The sequence below is a fragment of the Oreochromis niloticus genome, linkage group LG5 (genome assembly GCF_001858045.2).
Source record: "Oreochromis niloticus isolate F11D_XX linkage group LG5, O_niloticus_UMD_NMBU, whole genome shotgun sequence".
Taxonomy (NCBI): Eukaryota; Metazoa; Chordata; class Actinopteri; order Cichliformes; family Cichlidae; genus Oreochromis; species Oreochromis niloticus.
The window spans coordinates 39687751-39709785 of record NC_031970.2 but is presented as its reverse complement, the minus strand read 5'-3'; the positions used below and the strand labels follow the sequence as shown (position 1 = coordinate 39709785).

Sequence of the window (22035 nt, the reverse complement as noted above, 5' to 3'; positions counted from 1 at the left end):
CACATTGTGGTCCAGAGGGCCAACTGATGTGGGTTTAGCTTCCTGTTCACCTGTTCTTTTCGAGCTGAAGTCGGATGCACCCATCAATAAACCACAGTACAGGCACAAACCAGAGGCTGACGCAGGTATTGCAGAAACCATTGAAGGGCTGTTGCAGGTAGGGGTGTTAGAACCATCACACTCATACTGGAACACGCCTATTTTACCAGTTGAAAAACAGGGCACGGGGAAATACAGAATGGCACATGATTTGAGAGCTATTAATGCCATACTACGCACTGAAACTGTTCCTGTGCCTAACCCATACACAGCTCTCACTGCAATTACATGGGACCAGAAATGGTTCACTTGTATTGATTTGGCTAATGCCTTCTTTTGTCTTCCACTGCACGAGTCACTCAGAGACATTTTTTCATTTACATACAGAGGCAGACAGTTCAGATACACACGGTTGCCACAGGGCTTTGCACTGTCCCCAGGCATTTTCAATCAGGTGCTGAAAGAAGCCCTGTCACCATGTCAACTGCCTGAGGGCTGCACACTAATCCAGTATGTTGATGACCTCCTAATTGCAGCTCCTTCCATGGCGGCGTGTACGGCAGCCTCGCTCGCAGTGTTGAATCGACTGGCAGAATGCGGCTTCAAGGTCAGTAAAGAAAAACTGCAGCTGGTCCGACCGGAGGTAACTTTTCTGGGCCGGGTGATTGCACACAAATCTGTGGGGTTAAGGAGCACACACAGAGACCAAATTCTCACACATCCCAAACCACGAACGGTGAAAGAACTGCTTTCTTTTCTAGGTTTGACAGGTTACAGCAGACAGTTCATTCCGAACTACGCAGGTAAAACCGCCCCTTTAAGGGACCTGATTAAGAAAGTCGGCGCTCGAAACCTGAGGGCTGAGTTGTCTTGGACACCGGCCACAGAGTCCGCGTTCATTTCATTGAAGCAGGATTTGTCGAGGGCCACTGACTTGGCCACGCCAAATTACGATGAACCATTCTACCTGGATGTTTCTGAAACAAATGACATTGTAAATGGTGTATTGTTTCAGAAAAAAGGGGGGAGTAGAGATGTGCTCATGTATGTTAGCATAAAACTGGGCCCAATAGAAGCAAGACACCCAACATGCACACGACACGCAGCAGGGGTCGCAAAAATCATCCAGAAAACAGCACACATAGTAAGGGAACACCCACTGAAAGTGCTCACCACACACAGTGTAGTGGCTTATGTGAACTCACAGGCGTTCACAATGACCCCACTGAAACAACAGAGGTTGAGCAAAGTTCTAGATGCACCTAACCTGACATTCACACATGAAGGGATTAATATGGCAGATTTAATGGGGTCAGGGGAACCACATGATTGCGTGAAGAAAGCCCAGGTTGAAGAGAAAGTGAGAAAGGATCTAAAAGCGGAACCCATAGCAGGAGCAGAGGAGTGGTTCACAGATGGATGCTGCCACAGAGATGAAGAAGGACTTAAAGCAGGGTATGCTGTAGTTCGCAGAGTAGGACAGGAGTATCAGGTAATAGAGGCAGGAAGGATTGAGGGACAGCAGTCAGCCCAGAGAGCTGAAGTGATAGCCCTGATCCGAGCGCTGCGGTTGGCCAAGAACCTGAAAGTGAACATTTACACTGACTCAGCATATGCGTTTGGAGCCGCACAGGTGGAGCTGGCTCAGTGGAAGAGAGCTGGATACAGAACTGCAACCAACGCACCGATCTGCCACAAGAAGGAAATGGAGGAACTGGAGAAAGCCCTAGAGGATCCAGATGAGGTGAGTATTGTAAAATGCAAAGGACATTCACAGGGAGACAATCCGGTGGCAAGAGGAAACCGGACAGCGGATGAAGCTGCAAAAAAGGCCGCAGGCTACAAAGGACAGAGACAAATGGTGCAGGTAACGGCAGAAGAAGAGGGGAGCACCAACACCTTGGAGGAGGTCAGACAGGCTCAGAAGGAAGCATCCCCAGAGGAAAAGGGGGTGTGGCAGGCTAGAGGAGCCTGGCAGGAGGAAGGCCTGTGGAGGAGCCCGGACGGGCGTCCAGTTTTGACGACTAAAATGGCAAAGCAGAAGGTAAGTGAAGCTCATGGACTGGGCCACGTGGGTATAAAACAAATGGAGAAAAACTTGTGTCGATGGTGGCACCCGGAATTAAGGAACATGGTACAGGAGAAGGCCAGAACATGTCTAATCTGTGGAGCACACAATCCCAAACCAGCAGTGAAACCAGAGCCGGGTAAGTTTTTGATCCCTGAGAGACCAGGAGAGGAGATTGTTATTGATTTCACTGACATGATTGAGACAGGCCCCGGTGGTGTGAGGTATTTGTTGGTGTGTGTTGATGCCTTGACCGGCTGGCCCGAGGCTTGGCCAACCCGGAAGGAAGACGCAAAGAGTGTAATAAAGTGTTTGATTAACCATTACATTCCGCGACACGGGTTTCCCCGAAGGATTAGATCAGATAATGGCACACACTTTAAAAACCAGGATCTGCAAGAAGTAGAGAGAATGTTGGGAGTGCAGCATAAATTTGGGACAGTGTATCATCCCCAGTCTCAGGGAAAAGTAGAAAGAATGAATCTGAACTTAAAAAATAAGATGGCTAAAATATGCGCACAAACAGGGTTAAGTTGGGTAGCTGCACTCCCCATTGCTTTGATGACCATACGATGTTCTGTGAATCAGTCAACAGGCTTTACCCCGTACGAGCTGCTGACCGGGAGACAGTTTCCAGCCCCTTGGACAGTGGTCTCGGCGGAGCAGCCCCAGAAAAGGAACAGGTCTCATGCTGAATATTTTAACGAGTTGAAAGCCCTTGTGTCCAGTTTCACAAAACAGGTGACGTGTGAGAACCCCAGAGAGAAAGGAGAGGTCCCTGACGCCAAGGCGGTGTGGCTAAAGGTCATCAAACGCAAGTGGAAGGAACCCAGGTGGACAGGTCCATACGAGGTGACAGGGCGGACGGCTACAGCGGTCCAGCTGAAAGGGAAAGGCGACACCTGGTTCCATTGGACGCAGTGTGCGGCAGCAGACGAGAGCCTAGTGGACGAGGACCCGGCGCCACCGGACACGGGGGGCAACAAATCTAAGAGGCAAAATAAATCCTCTCCCCGGTGCAACGGGCCGATCGGTAGTCTACCCGAAAGGCCGAAGCAAGAAGAACCGCTGAGGAGGAGGTCGCCGCGCCTGCAGAAAGGAGTAACCACAAACTGAGTGGCCGGAGAAGGGTAGCTGAAAAAGAGAAAAAGCAAGCAGCAAAGAGACACAGAAAAACCACGCTTTGTAATCTTTTATTTTTAATCATTAAATACACGCTGAAAAATGCCACGCCGTGAATTAGACCCTCATGAAGAGAGGGCACAAATTAAAATATTACTTGTTATTGTGAGTTTGATGTCTGTGATGATATTAATTATGGCCGTATGTTTGCTCGTTTATACTTTGCAGAAAAACCCAAGCGAACTGTCCAGACCCGGAGGCCAGCCCACTCCAGCACCACAAGAGGGATCGTTCGCCGAAACGGGGCCAAGGGTGAGAACAAAGCGTGAAATCTCGGGTAGAAAGGATGGGTGTCTCAGCAGATATAAGGGGCTAGAGTTGGACTACGTTAAAGGGTCCACAAGTGCGTATACGTTTGACTTATGTGAAGTGATAGATTGCGAAGGGGTAAATAGCAGCTGGAGGGGATATGATGTGTGGATTTGTAGTCACCCTGACATATGCACACGGGGAGGGAGCCCTCACTCCAGTCGGGAAGTCACGCTGTCCTGGGGTCTTATACTGCAGGCCAGTGGTGTATTCCTGGTTGGGGGAATGTGGTAGGATGGACCGGAGTGGGGTGGCAGCCGCAAGTGCCTGAAGGGTTAAAAGGGATAGCAATACAGAGGGATTTTTCCACTTCTCAGAACCCCATCACCCTTTCCCTGGGTCCTTGGAATGCTCTCCCTAGGTCAGAAAGTCCGGGAGGTGTGTTTTACCTGGTAATCGGGATAGATATGGTGGGAACAGATCCGACAGGGGTGATTAGGATAAATCTTGTCAACCCAAAACCTAAGCCAGTAGGAAACGAGTCGTCCACCGCAGCCCCAGAGGAACGGGAACCAAAAGCCAGGCGAGTCCTCACGGTAGATTATACGAGGTTAAAACCAAAGGATTTGATAGAACGCGCCACCGGGTTCAGTGACAGCAACCTGTGGCTGGACTGGATGGCATTAAATGCCGAGGAGCAGCAAGTGTCAAATTGTGTGGCTTGTGCGTCGGCTAGACCACGTTTGTTCACAGAACCAGCACCACTACATCCAGAGGATCAGTGGGGCTATGACTGTATGCTGCAACTGACCAGAGGAGTGGTGAGCACTGGAAACTGCACGGTGTTGTCCAGTTTATTTCCCCCAACCGATAAACATACGAAGGCGGGACCATTTATGCCGAAAAAAGATAATTATACGTGTTTTAAGTTCTCCACAGATCACATGAAATATAAGGTGGGAGAAATTGACCCAAGTTGGTGTTCGGTTACCAAAACGGGGAGAACCACAAACAATGTAAGTGATGCAAACACTTCGATTGGGACCTGGGCTAGAAGTGGGCTTTATTATTACTGTGGACACAAAACTCTCTTGGCTCGTGTTCCTCTGGGAAGCGTGGGGACGTGCGCAATGGTGAGGCTAGGTGCGCCACTTATGTTAATAGGAAACCGGGTGAAGGCATTCCCAACGCACGACACACGCACACTGACAGCTAGGCGCAAGAGACACGTTCTGGGAAAAAGAGGGGCTGAGGGAACACATGCTTATGATCCTAGGATGGACTCGCCGACCTGGATAGACTCAATAGGAGTGCCCAGGGGAGTTCCAAATGAGTATAAGCTTGCAGATCAAATAGCTGCCGGGTTTGAAAATATTCCAATAATCGCTGCTCTCTTTCCTGTGACCCCTAACAAGAATGTGGATAGAATTAATTATGTTCACTATAATCTGCTGAGACTCTCTAACCTTACTCGAGATGGGATGGAAGGGCTAGTGGAGCAAGTGGGTCCGACCTCGTTGATGGGGGTGCAGAATAGAATGGCTTTAGACATGCTGTTAGCAGAACGAGGCGGTGTATGTGCGATGTTCGGTGATCAATGCTGTACTTTTATTCCTAATAACACGGCTCCAGACGGGTCAGTCACTCGAGCTCTAGAGGGGCTGAAAACACTCTCTAAGACCATGCACGAACATTCGGGAATTGAGAATCCGCTGGAGGGCTGGATGACCTCGGTCTTCGGACAGTGGAAAGGGTTTGTACTTCCCATTATGCTTTCATTAGCTGTGTTGGTGGGTATTTTGGTGACCTGTGGCTGTTGTCTCATTCCTTGTGCCCGAGCTCTGTTAGAAAAGGTGATCACGAAGGCAGTGGATTCAGGAGCAGAAGCCCACATACCCATGATGCCTTTGATGGACATGGGAGTCGCTGTGTGGGACGAGGAGTGAAGCACCTGAAAGTATGGTGACCTCTGGTCAGTCAGAGGTCAAAAGGGGGAATGAGGGGTCTGAAAAATGCTTTTGCCATGATGTAATCTGTAATTTCCACAAAGTATGCTGATCAGTGTAATTTTCAATGATTGAACTGTAGTAGAGACGAGCAAACATATTGGTAGATCTGAGAAGAGAGAACTTTTGTTATGAAAATGATTTTAATCTTTTACACATGATTGCATTTGAGCTTATTAAAGAGCTGTGGCTCCTGGTCAAGTGAAGGTCAGAAACTCTTGGCAGGCGTTAAGGATCAGCCAATACACGGTGAGGAGGACAGGAGCTCTGAAAGGAATGGCAACACACCTGCTTACATGACATACGCCTGGAGTGATTTTTTATCTTTTATTACTTATATTCCTTAGAGTTAAGATTTAAGTTTTTATCATTTATACCTTATATCGTTTTGAGTAAGTCTTAAGTTTCAGTTATGTTCCGTTTGAGTGAGTTTCCTTCATGGTTCGAGTGTGACATTTAGCCTAGAAATCACACAGAGTTCAGCTGTGTATGTGCACAGGCCTTATGTCTGGCTAAGACGAGAGGTGTGAGGTTAGCAGGGGTGCAGACGAGGTCATGACACATACATAGCCTACACAGCAGGCACCCACATACACACACACTCACACACACACATACACACCATAACAGATCTATTTTGGTAGGTAAGAAGTGAAGATGTGTTTTTGCTGCAATTGCAAATTGTGCCGGCAGATTGTCAGATGCTTACAGGAAGTATACCTGATCTACGGGAAGATAAGGAAGCGTACGTGGGGCGACACCGGGATGGAGATGAGACGTAATGTTCTTTAAAATATGTTAAAGTTAGCAGGAACATTTTGTGGTTTAAGTGATGTAAGCTGTACTTTGTCTATTTTTGCAAAAGAGGGGGGCTTTGTTATTGTACCCATATAAAACCTTTGTCTAATCATTGTGAGTTCAGTTCGATTGCTGACTTTGCCCAGCGTCGGACTCCACGCGTGTTATCAATAAATCTTTGCTTTGATCACATCTTCCGGACCAGAGTTGTTATTTGCTTGTGAGCCCTCCGTACTCCTTTTCTCCAACTTTTGAACCTTAACAGTCCGGTACTCTGCCTGTAGATGGCCTTTGAGTGGGGAGGATTGCCATAGTCTGCCAATGGACTGTGTGTTTTTAACTCTCTGAGCCTAGGAAAGGTTGAGGAGGTCTTGTACAACCCTTTGGGTGGTGCTCGGAGTCTCTCCACTCCCTTGTCAGCCTCATCAGCAGCAGTATAAATGGACCAGCTCTGCAGTCCAGTCTCTGCTAGATTATCTGCCACTCTAGTGTGGTGACTAAGCTCAATTTAGTTGCTCCTCAGGCTCCTTGCTTCCTACTTATACTAACATCAGTTCTCTTTGTGTTTCCAGAGTGCATTCATCAACTGGGCCCAACGGTGGATTCTAGTTCCTCATTGCACCCCTATTCTGCAAGAGCTGGTCTGTCTCCACCAAATCTTAATTAGATACCTCTACAACTTACCTGCCTGCTTACGCTTGAGCTTCTTCCCTTGTGGGAAAATCCTTTGTGAAATCCTCTGCAAAAAATTACCTGGACTAACTTATGTCTGTCCCCTCTAGCCTGCTTCCCTTGACCTGTGCAGTTCCCAGACTTTTGTTTCCTCTCTGTTGCAACATACACAGTGCACATGTGTCCAGCTGAGTCATCGCTTCAGCTGGCTACCACCAGCTGGACCAGCTAGAGAATAAACAGTATTAAAGTAGCAGGAGTAGTAGGAGTAAAAAAGTAAAATATTTTTTCTTGTTCTACGACAGTAAAGACAGTAAAGGTAAAACATATAAAGGAAGAAATGCTGAATCTGTAAGTTTGCTCATTTACAAAGAAATGAACAAGCTCTAATTTTATGGTAATGTAATTTTAATGGAGAGAGACAGAATATCAAGCAAAAATCCAGTATTGTTCCCTACAAACCTGCCAGAATTCTGGTTCCCACAGACTGGCTCAGTGACACACATACTGTAATCAATCAATCAATTACAAAAACTCCTCATCCAGTCTCACTATATGTATAAAGCACACCTGTCCACAGGAGCATTGTCTTCCATTCCAACCTCTCCATCACCATGGGCAAGGACAAAGAGCTGTCAAAGCATGTCACATGACTGTAGACCCACATAAGACTGGAATGGACAAGATCATCAGCAAGAAGCACGGTGGCAGCTTTTGGTGCAATTATTCACAAATAGAATATATTGCATATATCAAGTAAGGTTTGAGCTCTGGAGACTGGCTAGGCCTAGCAAGTCTCCAGAGCTCAAACCTTTAAAAAGTCTATGGTTTTTATGGTTTTGAGGCCATCTGTCTGACAGCCTAAATTTGGCCAAAACTGGACTCAAACAAAATGAAATGATCCCAGAGCAGCTGAAAAGAAATGGAACGAAGGTGTTGCAATGGCCCAGTCAGGATCCATCAAGCAAAGTGGAACAGTGTGGCTGGACGTCGAGACAGCAGGGAGATGAATGCCTACAAAGCTGTGACAACACTCCACAATGTTGCAACACAGCAACAGGAAGATGTGCCAGAATCCTTCCATAATGATGTAGAAACTGATTACATGGAAGTTATATACAAAAACTTCAATTCCACTGTGTCATTCGTTGTTCTTTATGAATGTTTTGTTTTTACCATGATTCATGTTGGGACTGTGTGTGTGTGTGTGTGTGTGTGTGTGTGTGTGTGTGTGTGTGTGCGTGCGTGTGTGTGAGTGAGCTTACGTTGGCACTGGGTTGCCCTTGGCCTCACACTCAATGATGATGTTATCTCTGGGGTCCACAATGTAGTTCTTTACTGACTGTTTCATGATAGTTGGGGGCTGCTTCACTGGGAGAGAGAAACAAGACACTAGCTTTGGTAGAAGTTTGCCACCTAATCACATCCACTGGAAGAAAATACAGTTTGTAAAGAGCCATCATGGTATGGTATTTGATACTTTCTATGAATGTTTAAGATGTCAAACACTTTCTATTATTACTGTGCTTTAGTAATAATGGAAACAGACAAACAGTCACTTGCAGCAGGCCCATAAATCAACGTCTGATGAAAACTCTAGTACATTTATACTACACTGTTGAGTTTAGTATGGAAATGTTACGTGAGGTTTGCTCGACAAGGACGACCTGGGACTAAATAGAGCATTGTTTATCAGAAACTGTTCAATAAATTCCAGTTTGAGAGATATTTGCTGAGATGGAAAAGGAGGCTGGAAATAAAAGAAAGTTCTTGATTGCATTTGTGCTTGGCTCACTTTTTCACATGCTGCATCACAAATGTGCATGTCCTACAAAGTCGGGTCATCAGCAGAATGTTTCCCAATTTTACTTTTAACAAAGTCAATGACATGTCAGAAAGACCCAGGCTGTGATATGGAAGCACATGCAAACAGTGCAGCCTCCTAATGTGGACTCACATCTATTCAGAGGATGTTGCAGGAGTGACATTTAAGGCTCTCTGCTCACTTTGGCTTACTAAGTGCATACTTCTGCGTTCACTTGCAACTGCTTGGCCAGGTTTAGACTGTTTCAGGTTAAAATATGTTTATTGTATTCTTGAGTTTTAACTTTGCACTTAAACACGATGCATTCAAATCTGGTCTTAAGTGGTCGTTTGTGAGGATTCATGACGGTGTTGATGGAGTCATAGCGCTGTTTTAATATTACAGTTTGGACCTTTTTTAACAAATGCCACTGGCTTTGTTAAAACAACCACATATGACCCTCTGAGTGAATGACAGCAGGTTTGCTCTGAACGTGAGGACAAAAACATGTTAGAACACTTACAGTCTTGCTGGATCTTTGCTGTTAGTCCAAAGTAACGCCAAGGAGAAACAGAATAAGATGCACAAGTTGTGATTGTTAATTACATTAGAGACAAATACACATTAATATTGTACTATGTTACAACTGTTATCATACACAGCTCAGTGGTTCCCAACTGGCCCACTAAGATCATTTTAAGTGGGTCAACAACAATATTTAACAGTGGTAAAAATTGTAAATCAGTCTTTTAATTATGAAGTACTCCATGTAAGTGTGACTGTCTACAACAAGCTCTGTCAAGTATGTCACTGTAGCTTTGCTATGTTGAGCTAACCCAGCAAGACAAGCACGAGCAGAGCCAATCATTTCAAGAAACTATCATGTGGGTACATTTATCTGTAGTATGGAAGCAGGTGTTCTCAGTAAAGGAGCCTCCAGTAGCAGACATCACTGGGTTCGATCATTTTGAGAAAGGACTGCTTTGGTTCCCTGCAGAGAATCCGTCTCCATATAAAACTTTGGAGTCAGGTCCACATGTACAAGTACAAGGTTATCAAATACACAGCAGATACTTTCACCAAAAGGTGGAAGCTCGAGGAAGTGTTAATAGGACGCTTCATTTGAAGGTGCTAATTTGTTGGGGTTTTTATATACACATTTAAAGACTTATAGATAAGATCTATACATATCTTCACAGATTCTATTTTTATCGTGAGAGTACTTTTTTCTCTTTTTAGAAGTGCATTACTGAATATAGTGGTTTACACATTAGCATAACAAGCCAAAGATCCCCAGTTCAGTCCCAAGATGATGCTCAGATGCTTTTCAGGTTGCATCTGGCATAAAAACATCAAACCTGCAGGGTGACTCTTTAAAAAAGGGAGCAGCCAAAAGTAGAACAGCTTTACTTTTGTCCAGTCACAGCAAGAGATGTGAGCCCACTGTCAAGCAGAACTGATGTGTTTTCATGAGAATAGGCCAGTAGAGAACCACAGTTACAGCTTGCATGTGTAAGTATGTACTATATTAATTGTTTTAAAAAACCTAGTGATGGGTCTGTCTAGCACAGACCCGCCGCTGGAACGAGAGAATTTTAATACAACAGCAAAAAGCATTAGACAGCAAGCAGGCAAAGTTCTTTATGTTTCTCGTATACGAGGAAGACCAACTGGACAAACACTGCCCTTTTATTGAGGTTGCATGAATATACATAGGTTCATTAACATATGACGTGTACATAAGTATACATACAAACAAAGAGTACCTTGTCTGTGTGTGTATGTAGGTATGTGTGTGTGTGTGTGTGTGTGTGGGGGGGGGGGGGGGGGGGTCAGAATGTGACCCCATAAAGACTTCCCTAAACCTGCTGGTCTGGAAGTCCAGCAGTTCATCTAAACAAAGGCACTTAGACTAAAATAGATATAGATGTGTTTGCTATACTATATATCAGCAAGAAAAGATACGACCTCTTCCCATGACCGTAGGATGTTAGTGTGTATGCTAGAACACTCAGGAATGCACACAACGTCTTTGCAGACTCCTAAGGATCAAACCTCTATCAACATGACATTGTTTATAAAACTCTAAGCATATATGAGTAGATATTTCTAAGCATAAATGACAATCCAATAATATAAACCTGACACCTAGGAGTGGGAACTCTGGTCAAATCAAATGGAGGAAAAGTGGATAAAGACTTACCTGTAGTGAGTTCACATGCCAGGAAAGGACAAGCCGTGTGGGACAAAGAGACAACATACTATTACAGCACTTTACCAAAGGAAATATACAGAGGAAAGTGTTATGTGCGGGGTACAATAAAGAACATTTATTGTGTAGACTCTTAGTACTTAAACGCACTAGCTGGACTCAGATGTCCATCATTTCTCACAGTAATTAGTATACTGAGACGGATGCACTGGAACGTCCTGAAAACTATTTTAAACTAGGATGCAAATTAGTTGGTTTTGGTGTCGATGAGGCTGCTGTTAAGAACTTTGTTGTGAAGAGAATTGAAAAATTCAAACCCCCAAAATAATTTCCAAAGTATCTCCCAAAAGCTCCACCCTACCCTCAAAGGATGTTTTCAGTTTTCACCCAAAGAATAAACTAAAATGAACAAACACATGCTCATGTGGGCAGAGTATATAGTAGTAACACTATCAGATGTGTACCCTACACTCACAATAACTGCATGATTCACTTCCACTGCTCGCCACACTTGCATTAAGTTGAAAAATGTTCTCCTCTTTACAAATAACTGTCAGTGTCATGTTGTGTCAGAAGTATATGCTTAAAGGGTTAAATGGTGAGCTGAAGCCAGGGCCCTAAAAAACATCACACTGATCTAATAACTGTTAGAAAAGTGTAGTGTGGAGCTACAGCTAGCATCAGTATAGTGTTGATGTAGCATTGGGTGACTTACGGTCTTCTGGGACTTCAATGGGTGCTGCTTCCTGCCACAGTAGCAGCAGTAATGACATAAAAGTCAGGGCCGCATGCTTGTCCTGCCACAACATCTCTGTCCCTCCAACTGGCTGACTTTGCCCCCTCAAAGTTGGCTAGACTCTGTCCTGACAGCCGTGCTGATAACCTGTGAGCAGGCAGACGAAGAGAGACACATTAGATGAAGACAGTGTAGTAGACTGACAGTATATGTACAACAAACATGTTAGTGTGTGTATGTGTGTGTTTGTTGTGGGGGTGGGGGCCGAGCGTGTAGCTGCATAGACCCATTCTGGCATGAAGAGCTGTTTGTTGGCCTGGCCTACATTCACAGCTGAGTCCTTGTGTGCGTCCCTAGAGAGTGCAGCCTAGAAACAAACCCAAGCACGAGCGCTGGGCTCAGTCTTATCACAGCAAGAGCCAGGCTGTTGGTTCACAAAGCAGAATGTGGAGGAGTTTAGAAAAGTGTTCAGACATAATAATTCAATTTAATAATAATGAGGAAAGGGATCATCTGAACATTATCTTATTACCAACTTTATTTTGTGCTTTAAGGGTTGTTTTGGATTTAAGATCATTTGAGCCCCCATTTCACTTTACTGGGGAATTATTCCTCTTAGCTTAATATTGTAGAGACAATCGTTAAAGCACTGTGGTTTGCAGGTCTTATATGTGAATGGATAAACAGCATTTAGCATTTAACACATTAAACACTGTATGCAAGGGACCAGACTGTTGGTACCAGGAGCTTTCAATTTATCACTTCAAAATATGAAGACAAAAACCAAAGGGTGATATCACAGTGTGAGTACAACAACGTGCTGCTAGTTTCATATTCATAGGAAACTATAGCTGTCTCTCTTTTATGGGCAGGACCGTGTCCTGCTGACTGGAGCTGGGCATTGCATTCTGGGTGTCCGCACAAGGGCATTGTGGGTAAACCTCTGGTCTTTCATAGTAACCTGATGGGACAGCAGGGTGCGAGGTACGCTGCCACTGGCTCTGCTTTCACTGGTCTGAGATCAGTTAGTATCTCTCCTGTATTGGCTTCCCTTCATTGGCTTCCTGTTAAATCCAGAATTCAAAATCCTGCTCCTCACATACAAGGTCTTAAATAATCAGGCCCCATCTTATCTTAATGACCTTGTAGTACCATATCACCCTATTAGAGCACTTCACTCTCACACTGCAGGCCTACTTGTTGTTCCTAGAGTATTTAAAAGTAGAATGGGAGGGAGTCCGGTGACGTAAGCGGTCAAGATGGCAGCTTAAATGGGGATGCTCCGTCGCAGTGGCAGCTAATTTGCATTAGACATAGAACATTACGCTACACAACACCTAGAAATATCATCACAAGACGGTGGGAGGCTTTAAGACTCTTTGTGAAAGCTCATAATGCCGAGTCACCCTCAAAAACTTACGCTTCGTCGGCAAGAAGGCGCTAGCAAGGAAACCTTGGCGAAGGCTAATGTTGTGCGCCCGCCTCACCTTCAGTGTCGGATACTATCAAGACTGCTACAACTCAACAAATGGCCAAGGACATTGCAAGTATTTATGCACTGCTTAAGGAAACCTCCGAGACACAAGAGAGCAAACTCAATGCTATCCAAACTGCTACGAGGGCAGTGGAGGCTAAGCTAGCGGATATGGCTACCCGAATAAGCAACGCTAAGTCTCGCCTGGATTTCCTGGAGGATGCTAGCAGAGCGCTAAAGGAAAATCCACCTGCTACTAGTGATGAGCTGAACGCTCTACGACAGAATTTAGACGACCTCGAAAACAGAGGACGGAGAAACAACCTGCGCTTTGCTGGCTTTCCAGAGGGCTGCGAGGGTTTGGACACTATGATATTCGTGCGCAACACGATCCCACAACTCCTGAAGGTCGACTTCCCTGGCGGGCTGGAGATTGACCACGCACACTGCAGCCTAGTGAGACGCAAACCTGACGGTCATCCCCCGAGGGTTACCATCGCCCGATTTCTATGGTTCCAGGACAGGGAACGGATCGTGGAAGCTGCGCGGAGGCTAGGGCAGCTGAGCTGGAACGGCCACCGCATCATGATTTTTCCTGACTACTCCAAACTTGTCACGGACAAACGAGCGGCTTTTAATCCCTGCAAACGGTTGCTGCATGAAAGGAAGATCAAGTTCTCCCTACTGTTCCCAGCGGTGCTGGTGCTGAAAATGATGGAGGGCAAACGTGAGTTTACCGACCCAAAAAAAGCCCAGGACTACATTCTGTCTTTACCTTAAGGGTGCTATTTACAGTCAAGAGCTTGGATTTATAAGCACTACCCCTTTTTCTTTTTTTTGCTCTAGCGTTAATTAACTCGCTATACACAATATACTTTGCACCTCCTAACTGTTTCATTTCAATATTATAGGGCTTTGTGGTTTGATTTGATTTATTCAGTTGTGCTACTTTTGAGAATACTGCTTGGTAGTGAAGCTCACTAAGTCTATTAAACTCCTGTTTTAGTAATTCAGTTATTATAAAGCCCTTCTCAGTTTGCCAAAGGACAATTTTAACCAACCTGCATAGAGGTGTGTTCGGGTGGCTAAGTTCCGGAATGACTGCTCCCCTCATATTACATTGACTTGTTATGCTGCTGCTGCTGGCGACGGGTCCTGTTTATGACTGTTCGACTGGTTAGAGTCGCGGACCATAAAGTTTATGTTTTGTTTTTTGGGGCCCATGGCCCGCCTGAGGGTGACTAGTGTTCTCGGTCACCCCAGACACATTTGTTTAAATGTCTATCAGTTGTTATTTTTACTTATTTCCATACCCCCTGTCAAAAGATTTCAGGATTTTGGGATTTTTATTATGTTATGCTTAAAAGTACGTTTCTTTATCTAAATATGTTTGCTCTTTCAGTATTAAGCTTAAATGGGGAAGCTACACTTAAATGGGGAAGTGCAGACTCAACAGGAAGCCTGCACAGTTCTATTTTATCTCTTGCTGTACGTCTCTGAGAATGCTATGAATAAAAAGGCTGACAACTATTGCACGGTGCGAGTCTCCCTGAGTCTCACCCGTGTACACGTTAAACCTGTCTGAGCGTTTTTATTCCGACCTGAGTTGCAATACAGGAAAACTCCTGGCATTTCTTGGTCCTTCGAGCCGGATGGGACACAGCACTTTTGTGTGACCCCACAGGAAAGCCTCATCGAGTCCTGCCGTCGTGAGAAGCCCACGCTGAAGTCTGTCGACAGCTCCTGTCCAGGTACAGGATAAAGTCCAGAGACGTGAATTCGGGTTCTGGCCGGCGTTCTTATAAGTGGTCCACGGCGGTGGGGGTCGATGAGGTAAACCTGAGAGACCGGCAGTGAATCAGCAACCAGGTGAATATTAACACTCAGACACCTCACGTAAAACGTCTAGGCTCGGCTCGCCCAGAGGGGTTGGTAGCATTCCTAAAAGTAAACGCTCGCCTGAAAAAGGGGCTGGAAGCTATTTTAGATAAACCTGGTCCGTAAGACGTAGTACGCGTTGAAAAGGTATTGTTGTTGTTTTATTTTTGTTGGTGGAATAAGTTGATTTTACAGCACAATAAGGAGGCTGAACTATTCCACTATTTTGTTTGCTGTTGGCCACCCAAGTACTGGTGAAAAGAGAGAAACAGGTCGTGTTTCATCACGTAAAGGTGACACCGCTTTCAAGAATAGCTTGAAAGTAGAAGGCCGTGTCAACTACCTCTCTCGATTCTCGTGCCAGAGAAGGTGCCGCAGTTGTGTAGTTGTAAAGTGTTAAAATTAAAAGGATTAAAATGGGTAATGAAGCTTCAAAACTCACTGCTGACAAGCAGTGGTTAGAGAAAAATGTCCAGGCGCCGGACAAATTGGTGCATGTAGACGGAGGAATCCTAAACAAACTAAACCCCCCACATGGGAGGGAAAATGTAGCCCCTCCGCATTGACTAAATTATAAGAATCCCTCCAAGGAGAAATAAATACTGAAAAGGATGCTCAAAAGAAATCAAACCATACACAAGAGTTGTAATATTTTAAAGCATGGAAAGTGGAATGAAGTGGAATAAACAAAAGGTTAAATTAAGGTTAACTTAAATTAGAGCAGAGCTTATCTGCGATAAGCATGATAATGGGAGATAATAGGAAGGTTAACAACCTGTAAACTGGTATTAACAATGAAACATAGTTGGCATGACGACCGTGCCTAGAATGAATAGAATGCATGAAACCAGATAATTCACACGAAAATATATCAAATAAAAAGAGAGATGCGTGAGGTATATTACGGCTGTGTCATTGTTCAGCCAAGGAAAATGTCTCCAGCTTGGGAAGGTGTGAAGCTGCAGATTCACACAGACCCGTGATGGATACATAATAAAATATAAACTAATATACTATTGTATATTAGTAGTAGTGTATTGTAATATACTATTGCTGTTATAAAAAAGGAAAAACAATACAATGATAACATTAATAATGACATACTATTAATAAGAAGAGGCACCTCAGTCAGTTATGATGTGAGGTGGAAGATTGTTAAAAGTAGTCTGATTCAAGCTTAAGGTTTGCTCAAACTCAGTACAATGATATATGAGATGAAGAAAATAAGGAATTAACCACACTAATCAGGTGCATAGAGACACTTGACCTGCTTGTAAACCTGTCATCTTAGATGGGACTTTGTTAAGATGAAGACCTATACTAACAACTAATGAGCCAAACCCTGTATACAACAGCTACAAGATTGAGAAGCTGAATTAAATAAATATGTGGACACTACCAAGCTAATGAGGAGCGGTGACGCGCATGGAGATGCTGGTTTTGCTCACTACAATTGTATAAATGGAGTTTGAATTCATTACAATATGAAAGCATATTTTGAGTGATTCTAACTGTGTAAATGCTGTGAGTGGTAGGTTTTGAGTGATTGGGTGTGATCTGTACAAAAATAATAAAGAATTAGTAAGTATAATACTACAAAGGTTCATAGTGGAGTGAGTGAACAAGTGGAAGTTTGAGAGAATAGGCAGTGTGTGTGATGATTCCTGATGTCTGAAAGAGCTCAATTTAAAAGTGTGTGTGAAATAAAGGTGTATCGTTTTTAGATCAAGAGATTTAGATTGTTTTTAGTAGAATTAAAGAGGGTTTTTAGACTATAAATACAATGAAAGACAGAGTCTGCAGAAACAGGAAATGTGTGCCTGTCGGTGACAGGAAACCGTGTGTGTGTGAGGAGAGAGGTTGAATTTAGAACTCAGTGATAAGATGCATGAATTAAACCTTATTGTAATAAACACTTGCAATGAAGAAAGCAGCTTACACTCAATTAATATGAACGCAAAGCCTTGATGCCATAGGCAATTTGTTTTGTTTTTGTTTGTTTGCTTAGTAAGTTTGGAAAACAAATTTGTGATCATACTTGTGGATCACAGTGACACTTAATGGTTTGGGCATATGATTTGCTGATGCCTAGTTTTAGAGCTGTGAGCTATGAGCTTACACTGTCACACATCAGAATTGCTGTATGCTGTATCACGCGCTGACCTTCACAGCACCCCACAGGCTGGTGTCGTTGATATCTTTGTAGATATCAACAAAGTAGCCTTGGGCGGAACTGTGTAGGTTATGCGGTAACCACAGTAGACACGATTTTAGAAGCAAAAGCACTAACTTCCTCACACTCTGCACAGAGTGCAGAACTCACGGCCGTCATACGTGCCTGTCAACTGCATGAAGACCGAGACATAAACACATACACTGACAGCCAGTATGTCTTTGCTGCTGTGCATCATTTTGTAAAAAGCTGGCAGAATAGGGGGATGGTTACCTCTTCTGGCAGTGCAACATGGAAATCTTTTAAAGGCACTGTTGGAAGTGTTTATATTGCCAAAACAGTTCAGAGGTCACTGAAGGCAATAACTTCGCAGACCAAAGCCGCAAAAGCAGCGGCACAACAAACTATAGACACATTAATGTCTGACTCCTCAATGCAAATACCACTAGATGTGCTTATAAACGAACAGAAAGCCGCACCAACTAGAGAACAAAAGAGGTGGTTAAAAGGTGGAGCACAGCCAGAAAATGATTTGATGACTTGTAATAGCAAACCAATACTACCAAAGTCCCTACACATATCAGCAGCATTATTGTCAACAAGAGGGGGGGTAGGAGTGGTAGATAAAATTTCGGAAATTTGTCGGAACATGCATGATTTGCCAAAAACATAATGCACATAATGCGCATAATGCACACCACCTCATCCTTTTCATACAATCCACATGGGATTTATTGAGCTAAATGAATGCCAAGGCTCAGAATACGCTCTAGTGATCATAGACGTGATCTCAAAATGGCCAGAAATCTATCCAGTAAAAAAGCAGACGCCATCTCAGTAGCAAAATGTTTGTGCAACCATTTCATTCCAATATGTGGTATCCCCACTCTGATAAGATTGATCAGACAATGGGACACATTTTATTAATGAAGTAATCAGTAAGGTCTCTGAAGCACTAGGATTTAGCATCAAACATCACTGTGCACTGGTGGAAGTGCAGAGTGCCGGACTGGTGGAAAGAACTAACGGCAATAAAACAGAGACTGAGAAAATGCATGGAAGAAACAGGGAGACCATGGCCTGAGTGTATAGGCCTGGTAAAAATGTGGATGAGACTGACACAAAGTTCTCAGAAACTCACACCTTTTGAAATCATTCACGGTAGACCATTTCCACTACCAATTACAAGTGAGCCCATAGATAAGTCAATAAGAGAAACTACACTAGCCGAATGGATGACTAAATTACTTGAAAATAAAGAGATTGTTCTAAACAACCAACTGCCGAGTGACATCTCTCCAGTATCTTGCAGGTTGAAACCAGGTGATTGGATCCTGATCAAAGTGCTCCAAAGGAAAAATTGGAGTTCACCAAGGTGGGAAGGTCCTTATCAAGTGCTACTCACCACACCTACTGCCTGCAAAATAGCAGAAAGACCGTCCTGGATCCATCAAAGCCACTGCAAAAAAGTGAGTGACAACCTAAACGTTTAGACGCCGACACCCCTAACTCCTGTATGGTGATCTATTGGTGGAGGGAGGGCTGATCGGGTATACCCCGCCTTCTTCTTCTTGCCAGTAGTCTACTCATCAGAGGTCACAGGTGTGTCTGGTCATCATGAAGACACTCATCCTCCTAGTGGCTAATGTTGCACTCCTGGTGAGTTTCTTAACACTCACCCGAAAGAAAGAAGATGAACAACGCATGGTATCGATATATACATGATAGCACACCCAGAAAAGACTGCTATGTTTGCTCCTATATGCCCCCAACAACACAATACGCCACCTTGTATGCGAAGGGAATGGACATAATTCAGGCAAAGTGTGCCGCAAGCTACGCCAGCCGTGGGCATCAATTCCAGGGAATCGTGGTCAACCATGAGGAACCTCTCCAGATACGACTACGAAATGGCACATGTGACGAATGGTTCTGGGTTGACCTGAAAGTGAAGCACAGAAGTAAGGCTAAATCATTCCCAGTCTTTCTTGAAAACAATGGGAATTTGAGCCACAGCCTATGCTACCGCCAAGAGAACGGATCCACGCCAATGGGAAACACCACCACCAACTGCAAAGCAGTACAGACACACGCTCCTGGAGGGCCCGTGAAGAGCAGCAACATCTCAAATGGCACCTTCTGGGTGCAAGGGATGGCCTGGGATATCCTTCCTGGGAATTGGACAGGTCAGTGCGCTCCCATTTTCATATCTGACCACACTTTCAAGATAACCATGGACGCCATGTCAACTTCAACGTCAACAACAAGGAAAAGACGAAGCACCCCAGACCTCAAGCAGCATGATTCCATATGGGGTTCCGATGTCCCAGAGGAATTTAAACTTTGGACTGAAAGACAAAAGGTTCTGAATGCTTCATGTAAATTCAACGACGAATGGGATCAGGAGATTGACGCTCTGTGCATTGCAGTAATGCAACACAGGGTAGCATTGGACATAATTCTCGCCGAGAAAGGAGAATTCTCTTTAACAACACATGTTGCACATACATTCCAGATAATGTGCACTCACCGAACATGACTGATGCTCTGAAAACACTCAGACAACTTCGGGATGCACAACAACGAGACTATGCCGCAAACACAGAAGACTGGCTTACGTGGCTTTTAAGCGGCTCTTGGAAGTCCCTGCTGATTAAAGGACTTGTTTTGTTGGTGTTATAATACTGTTATTCTGCTTCAATTCATGCTTACATCACCCTATCACAGAATGATGAAGATGATAATGAGACAGACATTTGGATATAACATACTCATAAAACCCACTATTTTATGATGTCTTGGCTAAAAATGTCTACAAGTGACCATAGACTGATGCACTGTTAGTGGTTGCTATGTACATATATAGAAGGAAAGATCAAACAACAGGTGGGAATGTCAAAAGATTTCAGGATTTTGGGATTTTTATTATGTTATGCTTAAAAGTACGTTTCTTTATCTAAATATGTTTGCTCTTTCAGTATTAAGCTTAAATGGGGAAGCTACACTTAAATGGGGAAGCTACACTTAAATGGGGAAGTGCAGACTCAACAGGAAGCCTGCACAGTTCTATTTTATCTCTTGCTGTACGTCTCTGAGAATGCTATGAATAAAAAGGCTGACAACTATTGCACGGTGCGAGTCTCCCTGAGTCTCACCCGTGTACACGTTAAACCTGTCTGAGCGTTTTTATTCCGACCTGAGTTGCAATACAGGAAAACTCCTGGCACCCCCCTATTTTACTTACTGCCAGCCTTCCAAATATTGTACACTCGATACTGAACTCCTGGTTCTAATAATAAACTATCCCACTGTTGTATGTCAGATACATACTGCATGATGGCGAATAAGTACCAAAAGGCCCTTACCTTAATGACCTGGAATGTAAAGGGCCTCAACCATCCGATCAAAAAAAATGAAAATCATGACATTTATCAAATCAAAAAAAGCTGACACTGTCTTTCTTCAAGAGACTCGCCTGTCCCCCCGAGAGTCAGATAAACTTTGCCGTGATTGGGTGGGTCAGGTATGTAGCAATTTTAATTCATAAGCGGCTACAGTTTAAATGCACTCGGATGGTTAGGGATGAGGATGGGCGGACATTGCTACTCTTGGCTGAGATTCAAGCCCACAGGATGATTTTAAGTAATATCTATGCACCAAACATTGACGACCCTACCTTTTTTGCGAACTTGGAATGCAAAATTAGTGACATGGGCGACTACCCAATCCTGATAGCAGGGGACTTCAATTTGGTCATGGATGATATACTGGATCGAAGCACTCCCTCACAGCGACACTCTAGATCAGCTTCGGTTGCTATAAAAATGTGTAGGACCTTGGGTTTGGTAGACATATGGAGAGCATTCAACCCATCCATAAGAGATTACACCTTTTATTCTGCCCCCCACAACGCTCTGTCAAGAATATCTCTTGATGCATTCTCAATCATCCAGGAAGGTAAATCTCCAAAATCTCCACAATGGGCTGACCTCACAGCCCATTGTTCCTTCAGTGGGCTGGTTTCAGTCATTATGCAAATGTACTGTTTATAAGGTTTGGGGAACCCTGCAGTCAGCTGAGACTGAAGAAGTCACTTGGATGAGTGACGAAACGTTTCTCCCACAAAACGCTACGTCCAGATGAACAGAATCAACTTTTGGAGATCTGTCAAGAATAGATTACTTTCTTGTGTCAAATTCTATCATGCCCTCAGGAATGTCTTGCTTTATTGGTAGTATACACATTTCTGACCACGGCTCGGTGCTCCTGCATCTGGGCTCATTTGATAGCCCTCCCAGGTCTCCCTGATGGAGACTAAACTCAAGCCTTTTGCATGACCCCAACTTTTTCCAGTCTTTGGGAGAGCAGATTAATTCTTATATAGAAATTAACCTCTCTACAGCTCCCAGTGCGGGTGTAGCATGGGAAGCTTTTAAAGCTTACACCAGAGGGTTCATTATCCAGCATGCCTCATACAAGAAAAGAGTCGCTCTGACGAAGCAGGTAGATCTGGAGAGGAAGAGTGCCATAGCTAAAGCCGCTTTTAAGGCAGACATGAGCTCAGCGAGTCTGACCCACCTAACTAGACTTAAATATGAGTTTAACTCGATTTTGACTCAGAAAGTGGAGTTCTCCCTATTTTGGGCTAGGCAGAAATACTTCGAAGATGGAGATAAAGCTGGCAAATTGCTTGCAAGATATATTAAACAAAAAGAAGCTCAGACTATCATAGCAGCAATTAGAG

General features: G+C 44.1%; 1 protein-coding gene and 1 long non-coding RNA gene across 2 annotated transcripts in view; one reads left to right on the top strand and one right to left on the bottom strand.

Moving 5' to 3' along the window:
• The first annotated feature begins 618 nt into the window (after positions 1 to 618).
• LOC109200096 (uncharacterized) lies at positions 619 to 3748 on the top strand. Its single transcript, XM_019355530.2, has 2 exons — positions 619 to 646; positions 801 to 3748. The coding sequence occupies exons 1-2, from the start codon at positions 634 to 636 to the stop codon at positions 3221 to 3223; spliced, it is 2436 nt and encodes an 811-aa protein (XP_019211075.1). The 5' UTR covers positions 619 to 633; the 3' UTR covers positions 3224 to 3748.
• Positions 3749 to 7824: 4076 nt separating this feature from the next.
• The window catches only part of LOC109200095 (uncharacterized), a 47088-nt gene continuing 32877 nt past the window's right edge, over positions 7825 to 22035 (bottom strand). The window contains exons 4-6 of the long non-coding RNA XR_002060302.2: positions 11746 to 11913; positions 9342 to 9359; positions 7825 to 8385 (exon numbers count right to left, since the gene is read on the bottom strand). This is a non-coding gene — a long non-coding RNA (uncharacterized LOC109200095). The remainder of the gene's footprint in view (positions 8386 to 9341; positions 9360 to 11745; positions 11914 to 22035) is intronic.